The sequence below is a fragment of the Sorex araneus genome, chromosome 4 (assembly GCF_027595985.1).
Source record: "Sorex araneus isolate mSorAra2 chromosome 4, mSorAra2.pri, whole genome shotgun sequence".
NCBI lineage: Eukaryota > Metazoa > Chordata > Mammalia > Eulipotyphla > Soricidae > Sorex > Sorex araneus.
Genome location: NC_073305.1, coordinates 132,347,582 through 132,369,915, shown reverse-complemented (window position 1 = coordinate 132,369,915; position 22,334 = coordinate 132,347,582). Strand labels below are relative to the sequence as shown.

General features: G+C 38.7%; 1 protein-coding gene across 1 annotated transcript in view; it reads left to right on the top strand.

The window, feature by feature from the left end:
- ATG5 (autophagy related 5) overlaps positions 1-21,739 on the top strand; it is a 121,850-nt gene extending 100,111 nt beyond the window's left edge. Inside the window, exons 7-8 of the mRNA XM_055135148.1 lie at positions 418-535; positions 19,954-21,739. Of these exons, the coding sequence (XP_054991123.1) occupies positions 418-535; positions 19,954-20,090 (255 nt within the window). The 3' untranslated portion in view covers positions 20,091-21,739. The remainder of the gene's footprint in view (positions 1-417; positions 536-19,953) is intronic.
- The last annotated feature ends 595 nt before the right edge of the window (positions 21,740-22,334 follow it).

Sequence of the window (22,334 nt, the reverse complement as noted above, 5' to 3'; positions counted from 1 at the left end):
CCGCTAAGCCGCTGTGCTATGCTTTTGGGTCTAGGAATGATTTTTTTTAAGAGTAAGGATATTGTTCTTATTATCACATCTCAGAAATTATTACCATACCTCAGAAATTTGATTGATGTTCAGTTTTGTTTTTAGGTTTATCTTCCACCTAAAAACAACTCATAGTTGTTTGAGTTTTCAATTTTTCTAACACACTTCACTGTTTTTAAGGTTTTAAACCAGTTGGCTTTAGAATATCACTTGCCCTACATTTGTTTTGTCAAATATCCTTAATTTATGTTGTGTGTTGATCATAATAAATTTGTGATGTTCACTGTTGTTTCACTATATCAAAAAGCATCTACTGCTGACCTCTAGATTTCTGATTCATAATTCTCAGCAGCAGAGACTTAATGCATTTTTCATTTTTTTCATCAGACGACAACGGAACGACCTTTCATTCAGAAGCTTTTTCGCCCTATGGCTACAGATGGACAGTTGACCACACTAGGTGATCTCCTGAAAGAAGTTTGTCCTTCTGCAATTACTCCTGAAGGTAATATGATCAGCAAAATTTTTAAATTAATATTTTTTAAAGTTTAGAAATTCTTCTTTCATTGATCTTTAAGAGAGCATAAGCATTCTGCATATGTAAATAGTAGTTACTGGTTACTTTAGTAAAATATTTTCATTTCTTTATAGAGACAAACTTCTGAGACAGTATTTTAACATTTTATAAATTATTGACCCTAACAAAATGAAGAATCAGTTCTCTGGCAAAATAAAATACACTTTTGAAATTATATTTTATCACATCGTTGGTGTTCTGGGTATTTGTGAAATCAGTTCTGGTAAATATTTTTTTTTTTTCTTTTTGGGTCACACCTGGCGATGCACAGGGGTTACTTCTGGCTCTGCACTCAGGAATTACCCCTGGCAGTGCTCAGGGGACCATATGGGATGCTGGGATTCGAACCCGGGTTGGCCGCGTGCAAGGCAAACGCCCTACCCGCTGTGCTATCACTCCAGCCCCTCTGGTAAATATTTTTAATCTTCCCCTTTTTTCATTCTCAACTTTTGTTGATATTTTAAAATTCGAAATATTCAATAATGGGATCAGAGACGTAATATAATAATGCCTTTAACCTTGCACACAGCTGACCCAGGTTTGATTCCCAGCACCAGATGTAATTCCCCAAGCCCTCAAGGAATGAAATGGTCTCTAAGTGCCAGCCAGGAGTAAGCCTTAAGCTGCTAGGTGTAGCCCCGAACTCAAACGCAACCCTCCCCGCCACCAAAAAAAAGAGAGAGAGAGGGAGAGAGTAATGGGTAATAAATATCTTGATTGACTTTCTATTGCTTTCTAGTATGCTTTGACATTTAACAGCTAATGAAGAGCTTATTTTATACTGTGGCTTAAAATTATTTTCCTGTAGAGAAAGAAGGAAACATATAAGTTACATTCTTCTTTTTCCAATCGCAATATAAGGGGCAATAAGAACATGGAAAAAAAAACAAAGAAAAAGCTTCTATAACACAGTAGTGGCTATTAAATGTACATAAGCAGATATACATTTGAACTTTTGAGAGGAGTGACATACGTGTATTTGTAAAGCTTGTTTTATTTTATTTTGAGGGTCACACTTAGCCTTGTTTGGGATTTACTCATGACTCAGGGATTGAACTGGGTTGGCCACTTGGAAGAGAAGTGCCTTAACTTTCTTTCTTAGCCCTAAAGCTTAAAAAAAAAATAAGGATATAATACTGTGGCCCTTCGTGTTCTGTACCATAATTTGATCATCATGCTACTACTGAATAATTGATAATTACTGAGTAATTGATAACACTAATCCTGTTGTTGCTATTGGGGAAATTTCAGTGTAGATTAGTGTGTTTGTTAATATAATGGGAAGGGCAAAGTCTCGGGGCTTGGATGTGGAACAAGAGATGTTCGCCCAAATCTGGCAGAGAAGGGAGGGTAGAGTGGTGGAGGGAGAGGAGAGGAATACTGGGTTTAGATTCTGCAGGGTAAAGCTCTTTGATTTTATTTCAAGGGCAATGGAGAGCCACTGAAGAATTTTAGACAGGGAAATGGAGCAGTTTGGTTCCCCTCACTGGTAAATAGAATGGTGTGGGCAGGAAAGGAAGAAGCAGGAGGCAGGTTAGAGGCGGTTTCAGAAGTACTGGGAGCGGCTGGGGGCTGGAGTGTGTATTGAGAGCAAGACCTTTACCTTGCATATGGTCAATGTGGGTTCAATCCCTGGCACCTCCGATGGTCTGCCCAGCCCACCAGGAGTAATCCTTGAGCACAGATCTAGGAGTAAGCCCTGAGCACTGCCAGTGTGGCCCCCAAGTCAAACAAACAATAAAAAGAGAAGTGCTGGGAGAGTTGATGGTGATGGGGGCTAGGGTGGAGGTGGAGAGAAGTGTGCTGACTTGGAGATGTGTTACTGAATTAGTGCCGATTGGTCAATTACAAGATGTATCAAGTTGTTGGGGTTGGAGTGTTTGCCTTGCACGTGGCCGACCCAGGTTCGATTCCTCTGCCCCTGTTGGAGAGCGTGGCAAGCTACCGAGAGTATCTCACCCGCACGGCAGAGCCTGGCGGCGAGCTACTCGTGGCATATTCGATATGCCAAAAACAGTAACAAGTCTCACAATGGAGATGTTACTGGTGCCCGCTCAAGCAAATCGATGAGCCGCAGGATGACAATGATACAGTGAATGGGAGTCTTATAATTCTTTCAAGTCATTTATAGAAAGAAGTGTTAAAAAAAAATCATCCTACGTGACTAGATAATGGTGTATTTCATATTAACATGTTCTCAGTTGGGGAGATTGCAGTATTGTGTGACTTAAATCATCTCAGTTCCTGTATCTTGAATCTAAAGATGTGGCTTCGGTGGCAACTGAGCTACTTTGGACACGAGCAGCTCTCAGAGAGGCCCCCAGACTGGGATGGGAGCCCCTGGCCCATTCGCCGCCAGCGGGGCAGGGCTTTCTCTCTCAACTCTTCCTTACTGGGCGCAGCAAGGCAGCAGCCGGTTTTAGAACACAGAATGCAGGTACCAGCGGGACGTCCAGGTGATCCCAGAGGGCGGGTTTGCCGGTCCCGCCCTTTACTGATATTTAAGCACAGCGCCACTCGGGCCTGGTCCTTTCTGTTGCCCTACGAGCTCAACCCCGGTGGCAACTGAGCTACTTTGGACACGAGCAGCTCCCGGAGAGGCCCCCAGACTGGGATGGGAGCCCCGGCCCATTCACCGCCAGCAGGGTAGGGTTTTTCTCTCCAGGCTTCTCCATATGAGCACCACAAAAGGGAAGTGAAAGCTTGCAGGGATGCAAATACTGGCAGAATTTTCCTTGGACTCCATACAAAAAAAGACCTATTATATCTTAATTGTCAGCAATGTGAAACAGTTCCTTTTTAGCAGGTCTGACTGGGGTTAACTCCAAACAATAATACTGAGTTTTTTGTTGAAATATAGAAGGTAATCAAAGTAGCAACCATTTCTCTAGACTGTAAACTAAGCCATAGCCCCATGCTGGCCGACGAGAGGAAATATCCTCCTTTCTCGGTTCTTTTCCCTTTTCTGGGAGAAACGCTGTGTGGCGTCCACCATATTATGAGGTCTATAAGCAGGCACGAACTTAGAGGCGCGGGAATGGGGCGGGGGGGGGGGGAGAAATTAAAATTTAAAAAAAATTATGTACTTGGAACAGCGGGACACTTGGGGAGTCGCGGGCCGATACTAACGCATGCTCCGCTGAGATTCGACCCGGGTGGCCACGCTCTTGTGCGGCCGCGTTGCTGCAGATCAGCCAGAATCCGGAGGAACTACTTTTGGTTCCAGAAACTGCTTGCAGCCATGTCTCTAGACTGTGAACTAAGCCATAGCCCCATGCTGGTCGAGGACAGAAAATATCTCTTTTTCTCGTCGGGCGGTGTGGTGTCAGCCATAATATGAGGACTATTTATTAAGCAGGCATGAACTTGGTGGCGCAGGAAGGAGGGGAGAAAAAATTCTTTGTACTTGACAGTGGAACTTCATATCTCTCCACTCTCAGCAATGGAAAACTAATTATCAAATGCTTCATTGGCAGTAAGGCTGTCTTTCTTGGGGGAAAACTCCAACAATAGTGAGTTTTGTGTTGAATTATGGAAAGTAATCAAGGTAAAGAGAAAATGAAGTGAAATTTATCAATTACGCAGGTGGGGATGGGGGGGGCGGGTGTTGGGAGGTAGACTGAGGTCTTTGGTGGTGGAATATGGGCACGGGTAAAGGAACGGGTGTTTGAGTATTGTATAACCGAGACATAAGTCTGAGAACTTTGTAACTTTCCACATGGTGATTCAATAAAATAAATTTTAAAAAATAAATAAATAAATAAATAAATAAAGATGTGGCTTGCCTAATAAATAGAAGGAGAAACAGAGTGAATGGGATTTGGGGTAATTGGTGATATTCCAGTATTTAAATGACTGATGGAATTTAGAAAATGTATTATATTCTATAAAATCTAACTTCGTCATTAATTATCACTGCTCTAGACTACATGTCAGTGTTTTTAAAGTGGTGTCTTTCACATCTTCATATCTCTACTGTTAGGATAAATGTTTACTCACTATTCCAATCAGTTCTTTGTGACATTACCCTAAAGTATTTTGGTCCATAAATTCTGGCTCAAGTATAACATTAAGTTGATTACAGTAATATCAAAGAATTCCAGTTCATCTTCAGTTTTTTGTAGTTTGTTTTTAGTTAGTTCCTTGTTTTTTCCAAAATAGAAGGAAAGTTTATGAACAGTGAACTATTAATAAACTACCACTGTTTTTTGTCTTTGTAATTTATCTCTTATGAATATTTTGCATAGATAGAATAATACAGAAGCTACTTTTTTTTTACTTAGCATTGTATTTCTGTTTTTTTTTTAATTCACACTCTTTAGACTGTATTAGTCGGTAGATTTGTATGCTTTTTATTGCTGAATAGTTACATTGAGGATACTGTGGATATCATACTTTGTTCATTTTTACCCTTGAGCATTTGGACTGTTTTCAACATTTATGAATAATACTACTATAAAATCCACATATAGGCCATTGTTTAGTTCCTAGCTTCTGAACCTGTGGGTTGGAACCCCATGTGGAAGCCATATAACTTTGTAAAATTTTGTTTTAAAATAAATGGTGTCATGTTTTATTATCAGTAAAAGTTTGATTTGTCTACCTATTTTAGTTATCTGTGTACCCAGAGTTGCATTAAAAAGTGTGTACACCAAGACCATAAATGTCAAAGCCATTGTAAACACCATTATGTAACTACAACAAAATTTTATATGCATAAAATACAGAGAGAAAAGTAAATATTCAAATATAATAAAAATTCTCAGGCCAGAGCAATCGTACAGTGGGTAGGGCTGCTTTATATGCAGCATACCCAGGATCAATGCCGAACACGCCATGTGGTCCCCTGAGCTAGCCAGGAATGATCCCTGGGCACAGAGCCAGGAGTAAGCCTTGAGCACTGCCAGGTATAGTCCCAAACAAAACAGAAAAAAAAAATTTCAGATAAAAAGGAATCATGAGAAGCTAGAGAGATGTTATAGTAGATAGGTACCTGTGTCACACACAGGTGATTTCAGGTTGGATCTTGGGACCCCACATTGTCCCCTAAGCCCCACCAAGGTTGATTCCTGAGCACAGAGTCAGAAGTAAGCACTGAGCACTGTTGGGTGTGGACCAGAAACCAAAAAGGGGAGGATCATGAGTGGGGAATCCTTAAGAAACCATGTGTAGAAGTGTTTTCACTGGAAGGAGGGGTTGGTTCCTAGTTGTGGATAGCTGTTTGTATGCTAAGATTTTGCTTACTAAATAATGTAAGAAACTGCACAACTTTTCCAAACTGACTGCATCCTCATATAGTTCTTCATTTTATAATGTATGTGAGTTCCAGTTTTTCTGCATTCTTGCCAACACGTATTTTTTTTCTTATTGTTACCATCTTAGTTTTATAGTGTTATTTGTGATAGTTTTAAGTTTTGTTAAAAATGATTAATGATATTGAATGTGTTTTCATGCACTTATTATTTGTGAACATATGAAATATCTATTCAAATCTTTTTCTCATAATTTCCTGGATTTTACATCTACCTACTGATCTCTGAGTGTTATTTCAATATTCTTGGTATAAAGTCCTTTATCAGACAGGACTCACGCTTTTTTCCAGTCTTTGACTCACCTTTTATTTTCTTTTGAAAAGTAATTTCCACAGTCTTATTTGTTATATATTTGGAGGAAATGGAGGGAATTTAAGCCACAGCTGGAGGTACTCAGGGCTTACTCCTGGCACTGTGCTCAGGGGACCAAATGGGGTGCTGGGGATCAAATATAGGTCAGCTACAGGCAAGACTAGTGCCCACCTTCTGTGCTGTCTTGCTGCCTCTCGCCTTTTTTTTTTTAAATGTGTTTGATTAAGCAGATTTTTTTTTTCATAATATAAGAAACTTAGTGGCAAGTGACTTTTCCAATTCCTAGCTACCAAACCCTATCCATTTCCACTCTTCACAGACTAAGATAACCAGTGTTGCCATTTTCTAACATATGTTTAAAGAAAGCTGCTGTGTAGACTTTAGTCGGTCCACATAGTACTTTGGGGCTGCTCCTCACTCAGGCGTACCCAAGTACTAGTGCTTAGTGACCACTTGGTACCAGGGACCCTCCTGCATGTGAAGTGTTCAGTCCATTGAGCTATTTCCCTAACCCCTTAAGTAAACGTTTTTGTGTTTTTTTGGTTTTTTATTCTTTACCATTGTTGTCATTGTTGTTGTATCTGGAGTACCTGTATTAACCTATTTAGCTTAGTTTAAAATAACATTTGGGAAGCTAGAGAATAGTTTATGGTACCGCTTTGCGTGCATTCAGCCTGTTTTGCCAGAACATATAGTTGTGCCCTGTTGCCACCCCTATGCCCAGATCCTGATACATGCAAGATTAACGCAGCTCTGTACAAGAATGACGCTGAGATTTGGGATGCTTTTTATTTTTTAAATCTGGGCTGTGATCTAGCTCAAGAATCACGATCACGATTACGAAATCCCGTTAATCGTCGATTTCTTTTTCCTTTTTCTTTTCTTTTTTTTTTTTTTTTGCTTTTTTGGTTTACACCCAGTGATGCACAGGGTTCACTCCTGGCTCTGCACTGAGGAATTACCTCTGGAGATGCTCAGGGGACCATATGGGATGCTGGGAATCGAACCCGGGTCGGCCGCGTGCAAGGCAAACACCCTACCTGCTGTGCTATCACTCCAGCCCCAATCATCGATTTCTTGAGCGGGCTCAGTAATCTATCAATTAGTCCTTTCCCTGAGATCTTAGAAGTCTCTCTCGACTTGGCCCTCCCAACGATGTTGCACTGGAGGCTCTTTCAGGGTCAGGGGAATAAGATCCAGCTTGTTACTGGATTTAGCATGTGAATATACCATGGGAAGCTTACAAGGCTCTCCCATGTGGGCAGGAAACTCTCAGAAGATTGCCAGTTTCTCCCAGAGGGATAAGTAGGCTACAAGATATCTTCTGGGAGCTCTCTTTTAAGTCTCTGGATGTTGACCGTTGATGGGATTACTCACACCTGGGTTCCTCTGCTGGTACCTTCATGCGTGAGGCCTGTCCGAACGTGTGGAGAGGGGCCTCGAGCATGGCTGTGGCTAGGTTCCGGTGGTCTTCGGCTTCCGGGAGCTCTGCTTGGGGCGGGGAGGGAAGCTGGAGCCCATCCCCTCCAAGGGGCCCCAGGAAAGACAGCCAGGCGTGCGGGCAAGAGACTCTCTGCTCAAGAATACCAAAAAAAAAAAAAAAAAAAAGACTAATTTGAAGATATGCACACCTCTTGCATGGCAGAGACTGGTAAACTACCCGTGACATATCCAATACGCCAAAAACAGTAACAACAAGTCTCACAATGGAGACGTTACTGGTGCCCACTCCAGCAAATTGATGAGCAGCGGGATGACAGTGACAGTGATATGCGCACCTATGTTCATTATAGCACTTAGTACAATAAACAGGACATGGAAACTACCTGAATCTCCAGTGACAGATGAATGGATAAAGAAGTTGTGGTATAGATACACAATGGAATACTGTGCCACTGTAAGAAAAGATGAAATCATGCCGTTTTCTACAGTGTGGATGAAACTGGTGGGTATCTTGTTAAACAAAGTAAGTCAGAGGGAGGAGAAATATCAGATGATCTCATGTGTCTGTAGTACTTAGAGAAACAAAACAGGAGAATAGGCAGTAACAGATGATGACGAACCTTCAGCCCTAGATGACAAAACTGATATTACAGGGGTGGAGGGGGTGGGGAAGAATAAAGAGGTATGAAGAGGTAGGCATGAAATAGCATAAGTGGAAGGTGTTGGGTACTATGTTCGCAGTGTGGTGCAGTAACTGTACATCAAAACCATCAACATTGGCACTAATGTAAACATATTGCCTGAAATATAGTGATTATAAACAAACAAAACTGGGTCAGAGCTGTTACTTTGCAGTAGACCTTGTATGAGACTCTGAATTCAGTGTGTCCCACCTCTCTAAGGAAGGAATAAAAAGAGATTCTGATCTCTCCTAACTGTTTCATCTGTGCAACCTGTGCATCTGTTCCTGAGAATACACTGTGTTTTCCTTTGTGATTGGTTCTTTTGTTTTTAAGAGGGGACCAGTGAGATCTCCACTGTCTGCTTATTCCCATAAATCTGTGTCTTAGGCTATTTCAGGTGCTGGAGCTTGATGTCTTTGTATATTCGACTTCTTCCCATCAAAAATGCCTTCTTACATTGACCAGAGAATGTACACCTTTCTTTGAAGTATAAGTAGCATCATAAGTAGTATCTGTAATTTAGAGCTACTTGTAGATGCTAACCTTTCATACCAAAAGGAGGCTGTGTTTCTAATTTCTAATCTTATCTTTGAAGAAATTTTTATATATTTTTTAAGTATCTTTACAGTGAAAAATAATTCTCATTTCAAGACTTTTAGAGAGTATCCAAAACATTTAGTCATTGATTTAGCAAAGAACTGTTTACTGTGTACTTTGGTACACCTGGGTATTGTCACAGGTGAAGCATTTTGAAACACCTGCACCAACTTCAGTTGAAAGCGAAAGACTTTAAGATTGGGTGTGTATGGATGAGAAACTGGCTGTCATCATATAGTAAAAAGAGAAAGTACTTCATAAAAGTTCTGTGGCACCATTGTCTCCTGCTCCTTACAAGTGATTCATGCAGGAAGGAATTTTGTTCCATTTCATCATATGAAAGTAGAATGTACTTATATTTATGAAGACATGCTTTAGGTCATTGTTCTTGTGGAGCAACTAATGATGAGTTGCTTTGTGTGCTTCTTTTTTTTTTGTTTTGTTTTGTAAGTGGCTAAAGGAGTTAGCCAAGTTAGAGGTAACAGGAAATAACCAAAGGTAAGCTCAGGTAAATTGTTTTTGTGGTGTCAGCTGTAGTTAAGATGACTCAGAGTTAAGCTTCTGAACCAGACTTGATGAAATAGTTTTCTTTGTTCATTAAAAACAACTTAGGAAAAAAATGAAACAAAAATTAAAAGCATAGCTTTTATTCATTTATTCTACAGACTACAAAGCCACGAATAAATTGGGCTTATAAGAATAAAAATACTCATTCTCAGTTTTATAAACTCATTCCACAGTTCCAATTCATTAGACTGTTGTAATAGCTGGGCTTTTTTGTCCTGAATTTTATATTTGAAATTGTATCTGCGGAGCACATCTATGTAGGGAGAAGTTTACATCTTATGGCAAATTGTAAAGATGACATGCATCTTTCTTACCCCAGCTGGGCTCTTTTAGCCACTTTCTTTTTCCATTCTTTTTCCATTCCTCTATCTGCCCTGCTTTCTGGGAATTTATTCATTGAGACCCTTCCACTGAAATTGTAGTTCTGATTTTCCTCATTTATTTGTTTCATTCCATTATCCCACCAGCCTTGTAAGAATGTTGTTTGTGGTGGTAGAGCTTGAACCAGGCCCCCCTGGCCTGTGGGACCCCGGCTTTACCACCGAGCCCCACCCCTGGCTCCCACGATGGCGATAGGACTTTACTGAACCAAAAGTTTGTGGCATTTTATTGTATTTTTCGAAGGTTTCATAGTAATTTATTTTTTTTACAGTTTTGTTAGTATTTCTTCACAAATGACTACTCAAAAAATTTAAAATATCTAGAAACAGTTCTGTTTTTCTTGTTTGTTCATAATCCTGCTCAGCAGAGACAAGGTTGTGTTAGTGTTCTGCGTCCAAACAGAATGTAGAAATTTTTAAGTGTAAGCTGATACTGTAACAATTTATACCTTAAATTATGGCAAGAGTTCATGCCACTGATTTCTACTTATTGTCAGAAATTGACTTCTGGAGACAATTAGAGATGCCAAACGTGTGGCTCTGGTAAGAAAAAAGCCTATGTTAATCTAGTCACTGTAAGCCAGCTCACTAACAGACTTGGTATATTAGAAGTAAAAATCTTCAGTGGAAAGATTCAGAAGTCTTGCTGCTAGTGAAAGTTTTTCACTGGAGACTATAATCAACAGATCACACAGTTATTTGAAGAATCAATAATCCACAAATGGAGGGAGACCCCCTTTCATCAGATACTGCTTGCCTGGAATATGGGTCTGGGCCTAGATAATACCAGTCTCATCTCACCCTTCCTCACCCTTCAGTCTCTCTCACATTCCCCTGCTCTTTGTTGGTCCCTCTTTGTTATTTGATATAAATACTGAGGGCAGGGGAGAGGAACAACATGGCAGCATTCACAGTGGTGGACTCCAAGAAGGTCTTCTTCTATGCTCATGTTTGGATAGAAACTATTTGTTAGGTTTAATTTAAATTATGCCATCAAATTTTAAACAAAAGTGCATCCAATTCTTTGCCTTGATTATTTTCCTTCCCTCTCTTGTGCTTTGTTCTTGTGATTTGTTCAGACAAATCTTGGTGATAACGAATCTCTTAATGACTTAATCTATCAACAGAAATCTGTTCAGAAATCAAAGTGATAGTAAACTGATTGTTTTCATTATTTTCCAATAATGGCGATCATGAGATGACTGTCAGTTTGCGTCTGACTTTTTCTCAGTTATTGTTCTCTGTTTAAATCTCAAAATGTTAAATGAAATACCAGTCATTTTAAAATGTAGGAGTGGACACTTACTCAATGAATATTTCACCTTTACCACTAGAAAACAAAAAAATCTCTTACTAAAATAACATTTGTAAACAAAAGTTAGTGATTTCTTCATTAAGTCCAGTGACACTCCATTTGCCCATATATAAGAAGTGTGATAATCACCTTACCATATATATACACATATATGTATGTATACACACACACACATATCAGGATTGTGCATCGCCGGGTGTGACCCAAAAAGCAATATACAAGTATATTGCAGTCAGGAGTTACTCCTGGCGGTGCTCAGGGGACCATATAGGATGCTGGGAATCAAATCCGGGTGGGACTCATGCAAGGCAAATGCCCTACCCGCTGTACTATCCTCCAGCCCTGTCACATATATTTTAAGTAACACAAACGAACTATTCTCTAAGTCCTATTTCTATAGTTATTACTGGACATTTTAAACGCAACTAGAATGAGCCATTTTATTAACCAGGATAAAAAAAAATTCAATTCATGTTTTCAGAGTTTTATTTTGGGTTTTTTGGAAGGGGGCGAGGGTATACTTGGGGACCAGCCATGTGTTCTCAGAGCTTACTCCTGGCTCTGTGCTCAGAGATCATTCCTAATCATGTTCAGGAAACCATATGCAGAACTGGATGGAATCTAGGTCAATTATATGTAAGTCATGTGCCCTACCCTCTGCACTATCTTTTCGGATTTGTTTTGTTTTTTATGAATAAGGTTTCCTTTCTAAAATTTACCCCATTTTTATCTTGAGGCAGGTGACTTTTAGCTTTTTAAGTGATCTAATAATCAATTTTATATAAATTTCTTTTTATAGTTTTCTCAATCACCTGTTATTTGTTAGCTTAATTTTTTTCTCATTAAGCAATAAAGGAGTATAAATAAAAGAAAGTGAAGGCATTAACATGGGTATGTTTTTAAAACCTTGTTCACAGTGATGCAAGGCAAGGCTCTAGGGGTAATAAGGTGGACAGAAAGAATATATTTTAAATATTATTAATACATGAAAATAGTTGTTGCGTATTAGCTGTGATATTTTATGTTTGGTGAGAGCTGTACAGCTGAGTATAAATCCGGAAGAAATTAATGTAAGTATTTTTAAGTGAGTTTGTATTTCTCTGTACACAGCACTCTCCTTCTGTTTGTGATCATAGGATAAAAGCTCTGTGAGCTTGTATATGTTCATTTTTACTGCTACATCATGTAGTGTGCTCTTAAGATTGAGATCTCATTCTCCAGGAAGCATTTCTGTCTTAAGATTAATTGCCCTTTTAAAATCAGTGTTTGATGTATTCCTTTGGCTGTATCCTGGCTTGGTTAACCCTCTTTGACCTGACCTCACTGAGCACCACTGCTGAGGCTGAGTCAGAATCCTTCAGCGTGATGTATGCACTTCAGATTCCAGCCTGTGGCTTTTCTTGTCGATGGATTCAATTAGTTGCATTTTACTAATGAACATATCTGAGGGTAAAGAATTTGTCAGGCAGAACAAAACTGTTCAGACTAGTGGTAATCATGAAGCTCATCTTTTTTATTTGTTTAGAACTTTTCCAGAAGTATGGGTACTTTTCAGAACTTTAACTTTCATATCACACATTCCAAGAACAGAAAACGAAATCATTTTCTGCTGAATTAAGAATATAAATGTGAAGCCACAAAGTTAAACATATTGTTGACCTTAATTTTCTGTCGTACCCTACTCACAGGTATGAACTAAAAAAAGATTAGTTACTTAAACTGAAATTTTCTGATTAAAAGCATTTTCCCTTGAACATACCAACTCCATTTCTTTAGCTTCCTTTAAATTAAAAGAGATTAAAAGAGATTTACTTATTAGTAGTAAGAATGAAACTTACATCTTGCTAGAATTTTAAGTAAACAGTTATAAAGACAGGTCAGACATTCTTTGTAGAAAAGTGAGTGATAGGTGTGGTGGAGGGCTGAAATGCAGATTGGGATGGGAAATAAAATGCAGATTGGGGTGGGAAATAAATTCTCTATCATTGCTCTTGTGAGTTCTCCAATAATGATGTATTTTTAACTATATATTAGAGGGTTTGGAAGTATCTTCCCACATCCCTCCCTCTGAGTGGTCTTTTTTTTTTTCTTTTTGGGTCACACCCAGCGACGCACAGGGGTCACTCCTGGCTCTGCACTCAGGAATTATCCCTGGCGGTGCTCAGGGGTCCATATTGGGATGCTGGGAATCGAACCCGGGTCGGCCACGTGCAAGGCAAACGCCCTACCCACTGTGCTATTGCTCCAGCCTCTCTGAGTGGTCTTTAAAAACAAACAAACAAAAAAAACAACAAAGAAACTTAACTAAAGTCAGTTAAGCTAGGTAAGCATAGTACAGTAGGGCTCATTTGACATTTAGTTGATGTGCCCTATTGAAGATACACAATAAGGACACTGGTAGATTAATCCATAGGGTTTATAGTGCTTAAGGGATTTCTTTTTTATGTCATTCATTTAGTTGTTTGCACATCTGGGTTTAGGTTTTCATTGTTGTAATCTTTTTTTTCTTTAACATATTCTTAGAATTTATGTATACTACTCTGCATGATAATGGGAGACAGATTCAAAGTATATATTAGCATGAAACTAAATTCCCACATACCTTTACATGCCAGCCACTTCATTGACTATGATCTTTGTATGAATTTTTAGTATATTTAAGTACTGAGAGAATTGCCTTATTCTTATAACTTTGTTTGCTGGGAGCGGATTGTAGTGAACACATTTTTTGCTTACTGAACTTGAGTTTTTGAAAACCAGTCTTCCAGGGTTGGAGAGAATGCTCAGTGAGTGCAGGCTGTGCATGCAGGACCCAGACTTTATTCCCAGTACCACCTTCTCCCTCACCCCACACTCATCCCCAGCATTGCCCCGAGTGTGCACCCCTCACACCCGTTCTGAATACTACACTATAGGAACAGAAGAGTGACATACTGGACCTGAGCGAATGGACAGGAAGAGTTGAGAAGAGAATCACAGCGGGCTGACCAGGTGTATGACTGTGTGCTCAGCACTTGTGCCTGGACGTCTCCTTTACTCTTATGTAGCGCAGAGACTAAAGCTTTTTATCCACACTGTAAGGAAAGGAAACCGGGGCTCAGGCTTAGTTTAATGCTAAGTCATTTATCTTCTATCGAAAAGGAGTGAGTTATGCTGATTTGAACTCTGAACTGTTTTGTTCTTTAGTTATAAAGGACTGCTCTACTGGAACTGAAAGGCGCGCTCAAGATCCCTTCTTTTATACCAGTGGCTTACAAGCTCCCTCACGAAGTTCTGTCAGAAAACACCACGGGGAGCCAGAGAGATAGTACAGTGGGGAGCATGTTTGCCTTGCCCACGGCTGACCTGGGTTCAATCCCCGGCATGTCATATGGTCCCAAGCACTGCCAGGAGTAATTCCTGAGTGCAGAACCAGCAGTAACCCCTAAGCATCGCTGACCCAAAAAAAGCAAAAAAGAAAGAAAAGAAAGCACCACAGTCTGTCATCAAGCCTCCAGATTCGGCAGACAGGCGCAACCCACTGGACCCAAACCTTTGACCATCTTCATCAAGGCTGTGTGTTAGGTTTCTGCCTGAGATTCATTCAAGCAAGCATGTTTACTATTGATTTTTAGTTTTTGGGTTGTACCCAGTGATGTTCAGGGGTTCCTCCTGGCTCTGTGCTCAGGAGTCACTCCCTGTTATTGCTTAGGGGACCATATGGGATTCTGGGAAAGAAACCCAGGTCGGGCTTGTGCAAGGCAAGTGCCCTAACCACTATACCAGCCCCTCAAGAAAACATTAAAAGAAGACTTTATCCAAATATTGATTCAGATAATTTAGAGAAAGGCCCATGTCTTCAATATTTTTTTCAATTTCCAACTGGTTAGACACCTCCATTTTATAAGTAAAGAAAAAACCTACAAAGCATATGAAGCTTGCTCAGAGTCCTTCATTAACAGAACTGGAATTCAAGTTGCTTACTGCAGTTTATGTTTTGATGCATTTCTCCTTTATCTGTCTTTCATATGATTGTGTATCACACATTTGTCATGCATACACATATCCCTGTATGTAAAAATCATTTTTTTATACCTGTATTAAAAAATCACTGTCATTTTAGATTTATAATTTTCACTACTGACTTGGGTAACTAATGTATATTTTCTTTGTGTTTTTGTCATTGTTAACACTCTACTCATAGACACTAAATATGTTTTTCATAAAATGTAAAACTTTAAGTCAAGGAATATAGCTCAGAGGCCAGAATGCATATTTTGCATGCAGGAGGCCTGGTTTTGATCCCTGGTACCACATGGTTCTCTGAGCATCATCAGGAGCCACCCCCAGCACCAAACCGGAAGTAGCCCCTGAGTAAAGACTGCTGGGTATGGCTCCAGACAGACAAAAACAACAATTTAACTGCTCAGTACTAAAAAGTGCTCACTTTAATTGTTAGATAAAAGTAAGTTCATTTTTATTAGGCTATTAGTAATATTAAAAGTAGATTATATACTTACATTTTATCATATCTTAATATTTAGATATATAAGTAAATATAAGAAGTGAAAATCATTGTGCTATTCTCTTTATTGATGTATTTTCAGAGTTACTATCTAACTCAAGGTGAATTGAATTCCTCTCTGTAGAGAAAATAGAGGTCTCTGGTGTTTAATTTGGATGCTTCCCTTGATTCACTAATCACAAGTTTTTAATCTATGATTGTCCTTATATTTACTAGATAAAAATAATTAAATTAAAATAATTCTGTTTAAAAATTACTACATGGAGATACTACAGAATAATGACATGCATTATTCAAAATGTTCATGGTAAAACATGCAAAGAGGTCTAAAAACTGCCCAGATAAAAGAATTATGCTTTTAATTTAGGGGTAATTAGTGTAGAGACATGAACGTGTGATTCCTAGATGGTATCCTACGATGAGAAAAAATGGGAGTTTAAATTAGTACTTCAGCGTTTTAATTTTTTGATGACCATTCTGTAGTTATGTAAGAGAATCTCTTTATTAGAAAGTCCACAGTAAAACATTTAGGGGTAAAGAGCTCAGTGTTTCCCTTTGACTCTCAGATGATTCAGAAAATAAGTATATACACACAGAGTGATAAAGCAAATTGAACAAAATGTAAACATTTGATGAATCTAGGTAAAGGGGAATTCCTTGTCCTAGTCTTAGAACTTTTCTGTGTGAAATTATACCAAAATAAAAGGTATACCCCTATCCTGTGTCCTGCATGAAAGAATTTATACAGAACTAATTTACTCAATGGCTGTTTTAGATGTTTGCCTACTTTAAAATATCAAACTAACAGAAAACATCCTTGAACAGATGAAAATGTAGAATAACATTTTTCTCCTTAGTCATTCACTTTGTAGAGCAAGTTTCTTACTTCCAAGTATTAAAATCTAGATTCCCATTTTGAAACACAAAGACATATTTACTAAAAACATGAGTTACCATCAAGTGTTTCCTTTCTCCTGTTTAAAAAAGCAGAAACACCTGCTACTTTTTCATTTTGTTAGTTGTGATATTGCCAAAATGTCTGGTCATGTTTTCTTGTTATTTATGGCAGCATGAATTAAGGAGAGCACAAATACACTTCTTGGTATATCCAGAAATGTTTTGACATTTTGTTAATAACCAAAAATCTTTATAGGTAGAGCTATTCTTCCTGGCAGAGCACCTATCAAATTATTCTCAAAACATTCATTGTGACTGTGTATTCTGTCAGCAACAAATTTCGCCAAGTTTTGAAAGCATTTATGTACTCACTGATTGCTCAGGGTCAGGTACCCCTTCTGGCAGTGGGGATTACTGAGGAAGCAGGGGGATGCGTGCGTGCTGTGTGTGTGTGTGTGTGTGTGTGTGTGTGTGTGTGTGTCTGTCTGTCTGTCTGTCTGTCTGTTTGTCTGTCTGTCTGTCTGTGTTATAACATATGGGGGGCTTGTACTGGTGAAATGTTTGGACAAATGTAGATGATGGCAGAATGATATGTTTTAAATCTTGAGTTATTGTGTTGTGGAATATGATCATTTCAGACCCACTTCCTTTGTTATCTAGTTAAACATTCTTCAACTTTTTTATACCCATGAACTAGCCCCTGCCGTTTAACCCAAGGCAGCAGATCAGGGAGTTTCAGTCTTTTACCCTATGGACTGGCACCCGTTCATGGGCCAGTGGTTGAAGACTGCTGGCAAATTCCAGATTAAAAAGTGGCCCCTCCCCCTGCCACTCCACCCACCAGTTAAATTTGCGAATCAGTGTTGCTTATTCAGGTTTCTGCTAATAGGACTTGCTGGGTTTGTTACACAAAGTGTTGAAATAGTGCTTATGTTCTCCAGCTTCAGCTTTTGTACACTCTTAAACTGCATCTTTATGTTAACAGGATTGGTCTTTTACCTTTTTAACAAGCTATGCCTGAGTAGATTTGTGCCATGTTGTATTTGGTCTCACATTCTAATCACTTTTGGATTTTTAGTTGTGACTTCTACTCTGTTTTAGACTACATGAAGGTAACTCCAGCGTAAGGAAAAACTTTAGATAAGGAACTTTTACTCTTAGACCAGACTCTTTCATTTTTTGACTCAGTGTTAAGTAGGAGGAAGATTCTGAGAATGCTCAAATATTTCAAGGAAATATATAATTAGAATATAAAGAGAATTATACCGGAAATGTTTTCAAATATTCTAAGAAAGATTCAATACAGTAAAACGTTGGCAACGTATAACTTTCAAGGAATGAATCATTTCACATATATGAGGATTTATCCACTGGAATTTTTTTTTTTTTTTTTTTGCTTTTTTGGGTCACACCCGGCCATGCATAGGGGTTACTCCTGGATCTGCACTCAGGAATTAGTCCTGGTGGTGCTCAAGGGACATATAGGATGCTGGGAATTGAATCAGGGTTGGCCGCATGCAAGGCAGATGCTCTACGCGCTGTGCTATCACTCCAGTCCCTTGAGTTTTTTTTTTTTTTTTAATCTTCTAAAAGCAATTAGATCCTGCTTCTTATACTCAGTCTTTTACTTGTAGATAATCACATCATCACAAAGAACCAGTCATTGTACTAACATTCTGATTACAACTGTAAAAGGTAGGGATGGAATCAATAGGATTGGCAGAAAAATCAAAAGAATGAAAGTATTTTTAGGTTAGAAGTAGTCTGAGGGGAGCCCTTTTTCCCAAAAGTATTTTAGGGGCTAGAGAAATAGTAGTGCAGTGGTTAAGGCACATATGTTGCCGCAGTTGACCCTCATTCAATCCCAGCACCATATAATGGTCCCCTGAGAACCATCAGGAGTGATCCCTGAGCACAGAGCCAGGAGTAAGTATCTGATTACAACCAGGGATGGCCCCAAAACAAACAACTCAAAAAAAAAAGGAATAAAAATATAAAAATAAATAAATGTTTTAAAAGCATTTTAAATTAAGTCGGTGATTCAAAGAGTGGTTTGGAACTTTGTTTTTTGGAATCTATAGTTTTCTTTTTTTTAACTTTGACATTCTTTATCAATTCTGTGTGGTGTGGTTTTTTTTTGTTTTTTTGTTTTGTCCTTTCTTATTGTCAAACTGTTGAACTGTTGTCACCTCCCAGGAGTGTGCTGCCTCTAAAAAGAAGAAGTGTAAATACTACTTTAAAAGGGTCTCCTGTTTCAGGTGCCAGCCATGCCATTATCACCATACATCATCCTCCCATCTTGCCAGACATCAGAGCACTAAGGGTGCAAAAGTCAATTATGAACAGAAAGGGAAAAGTAGGATATTTGCCTCTCGTAGTTCCATGAATGCCCTTTTTCCTTGTACTTCTTTCTCCAGGAAGCTGAGCGGTTAAACCTTGTAGTTGAAGATACTAAAAAAAACAAGGCACAAATTGAGCTCTAAGAATGACATAAAATTGTTTAAGGATTTTATTTCAGGAGGGGTTTGGTTTGGGTTTATTTTCTTTTTTTCCTTGAACAACCAAGGATGTTTCTGCCTAAAGATATCCATACAAAGATACCGTACAAAGTTCATAAATAACAAACTGCTAACCTTGAATTTGTAGTAAAGTTTGAATTTAAAAGAAAAGTGAATTGCAGCTCCTTTTTAATTCGTGAATGGGTGTTGACAAAAATCAATCAGGTTTCATGACTAAAACTGGAATCCCTGAGTCAGACTTGTAGTTCCTTCTCAATAAAATTTTAAGTCTTATTCTAATTGTGTCTCCAGAGCATTCAGCTATATATATTTGAACTTTACTAAAACAGCCTACAGCTCTGTTTTATTAAACAATCTTCCTGAACACTGATCTCATTCTTGATTTCTATTCATATTTCCATCTCATGTATTTTAAGTATGAGCTGACCTATTTTGTGTACTTGTCATTTTTTTCATAGCCCTACAGTACAGTTTTTAATGTGTAACTAAAATAAATTTTGGTCAGTGGGTACACTGGGTTGTTTTCTCCACTATGGTTTCATTAACGTCAATCTTTGGTGTGCACAGTAATTAAGAAAGAATGAATACTTTCACATAGAGCAACAGAATTTTTATCAGAATTCATTGTAACCCTCAAGTTTCTGTTTTGGGTGAGACATATTGCAACATTTGAACTTTCTCCATGTCCACATTTCTTGCTCTGCAGACCCTCCAGGTTGACCTTCTTGGTTTGCTAAGGAGTCTCCAAAGGCAGCTGGTTATCTTTCTCCAGCTGTTTGGATTTATTGATGATTGTTGAATTTCTTTCTTGGACTAGATGGGGAAAAGAGGAATCAGGTGATGATCCATGGAATCGAGCCGATGTTGGAAACACCGCTGCAGTGGCTGAGCGAACATCTGAGCTACCCGGATAATTTTCTTCATATCAGTATCATCCCGCAGCCGACAGATTGAAGGCTCGACTCATCGCCTCAGCGGAATCACCTTGACACAGGATTTACCCAAGCATGTCACCTTTCTGCTTCAGTCAGGTTTAGCGGAAGCACCCTGGCCAGAAACACTGCGACAGGCCAAGCAGGAGAGAAAGAGTCCACGTGAGCCAAGGCCTTGGGCCGGACTGCCTGTGCATCACCACTGCTCCCCTCCACTGCCGTCATTCAGCCTCTGCTGCAGCAGGAAAGACTTGGCAAGACCACTCGCCAGTCTTCTGTGTTCCTGTAAGATACCAGGGAAGCCAAAACCTCTGGCCTGAGAAGAAGATGGAAATATGTGCCACTCGATTTGTCTATCTGATTAACAAATAAACAGGGGTATTTCCTAAGGTGACCATAGTTGAACTTTAGCTCAAGGGAGTGGAAACATTGGTTTAATTTTCAAGAGAATTAGACTTAAGAAAGTAAAAGAGAAATTCTGTTATCAATAACTTGCAGTAATTTTTTGTAACAGATCAAATTACAGTAAACCCATCTTTCCTTAATGAAAATTTCCTATGTTTACAGTCTGTCTATTGGTATGCAAACAATCTTGTAACTTTGATAATGAACAGTAAGAGATTTTTAAATAAAGCCTCTAAATATGTTTTGTCATTTAATAACATACAATTTTTGTCACTTTTCGAGTACTTTCTGATTATCAGTAGATCACCGTTTTTACTCTGTGTGTTTCCATTCAGGCTGGTCATCACTGGCATGGGCTGGGTGCAGGGTGTAGAATAACTTGTCTCAGGAGCTGGCATAGAATTTCTTGCTGCCTATTTTTAAATGTGTTCACATGCTCAAGGTATCAGTAATGTTACCATGTATCTCTGCTGATGTATCAATGTAGAGCTGTTAAATCATAGTATGCTAAACATCTGTAGAAGATAATTTTACATTTGGAGGAAAATTGTTCCTTTCCAACCTCGTGTTTCTCATTGGCTCCAGGTCTAATATTTCATTGTGGTGTTCCCTGGAAGCCTCTTTGAAGTCTCAAGATTACCAGTCTCCAGACTGCAGTAGCTTTTCCTTAGCTTTACCAAAAATATTCAGAGGTTACTGGAGTTCTTACTCAACATAAGGAAATTTTTGCTGCACTTTATTACCAGGCTGCTGGAATTCTACCAGCTGACTGTATTTGTGCATTACACTTTGTTTCTTGTGAGCTAGCTTGCTGTCCATATTGAATGTCAACCCATTTGCGTATGCAAAAAAACACGGTCCTCAAACAGTAATGGTTTTAGGTTTCATAATAAAAATGAATGTTTTCTTATAAAAATTTGTACGAATGTTGAAGTGAGATCCTGCTAGTGCTCACTGCTTCCTTTTACCCTTTTGCGACTATTCACTGATTAATACCAGATTTATTCACTGGACAAGATTCAAGTCAGGGATCAAATGATTTGGAATGGAAAGAATAAGAACCAATAAGAAAAAATAAACTAATCAGAGAAAACAAAAGCAGGTAGCAAATAATTGACTTAATGTCAATAAAGTGAAAAGTGACCTTTCGTAAAGGAGGATAAAAAGCATTGTTTGAGTTAAGCATAAAAACCCACTGACTTGTAATTTTTCAGAAGAGGTTGGTAGAATATGATGGTTCACATTAAAAGTGTGTATTCATCTGTTTGGTTTTGGGATTTTCCCCCTTGATGTTTTGACAGATTGAAGTGAGATTCTGTGAGCAAAAGGATCCAATTGCCTGAGAGAGCTCTCTGTGTGAGGAAGACAGTGTGGTGAGAACAGTAAGCCATAGACGCCTTCCCCAGGCACGGTCAGGGTGAGGTCTCTGAGGTTGGCTCAAGTGAGCTTTGGATCTTGACTACTGTATCAAGTAAATTTTATCAAGCCATTGCTCAATTTGACTTACTCTTTCATTATTACACCAGCATCCTAACTGTATTACTCCATTCCAGTCCCAGGTAAGTCTAGTCTCCAGTCCCCAGAAGAAAAATAAAAGTAAATCAGTGCTAGCTTAAATATCTATTTTTGTTTCTTTTAGTTTGGATATTTAAATCTTATGGTTTATTAAAAAATTAAATAAAAGTTGTATCTGTCTTTATTTCTAGACGTTGGAAATGAAAGTATATAAAACAATTACCTATTAAGGAAATACCTAAGACAGGTATATTAGTCTTATACCTATACCAGTCATAAAAAGTTTCTGAGGAAGAACAAAACCAAGCAACATATAGCAACATGGATGGAAATTGAGGATGTCATG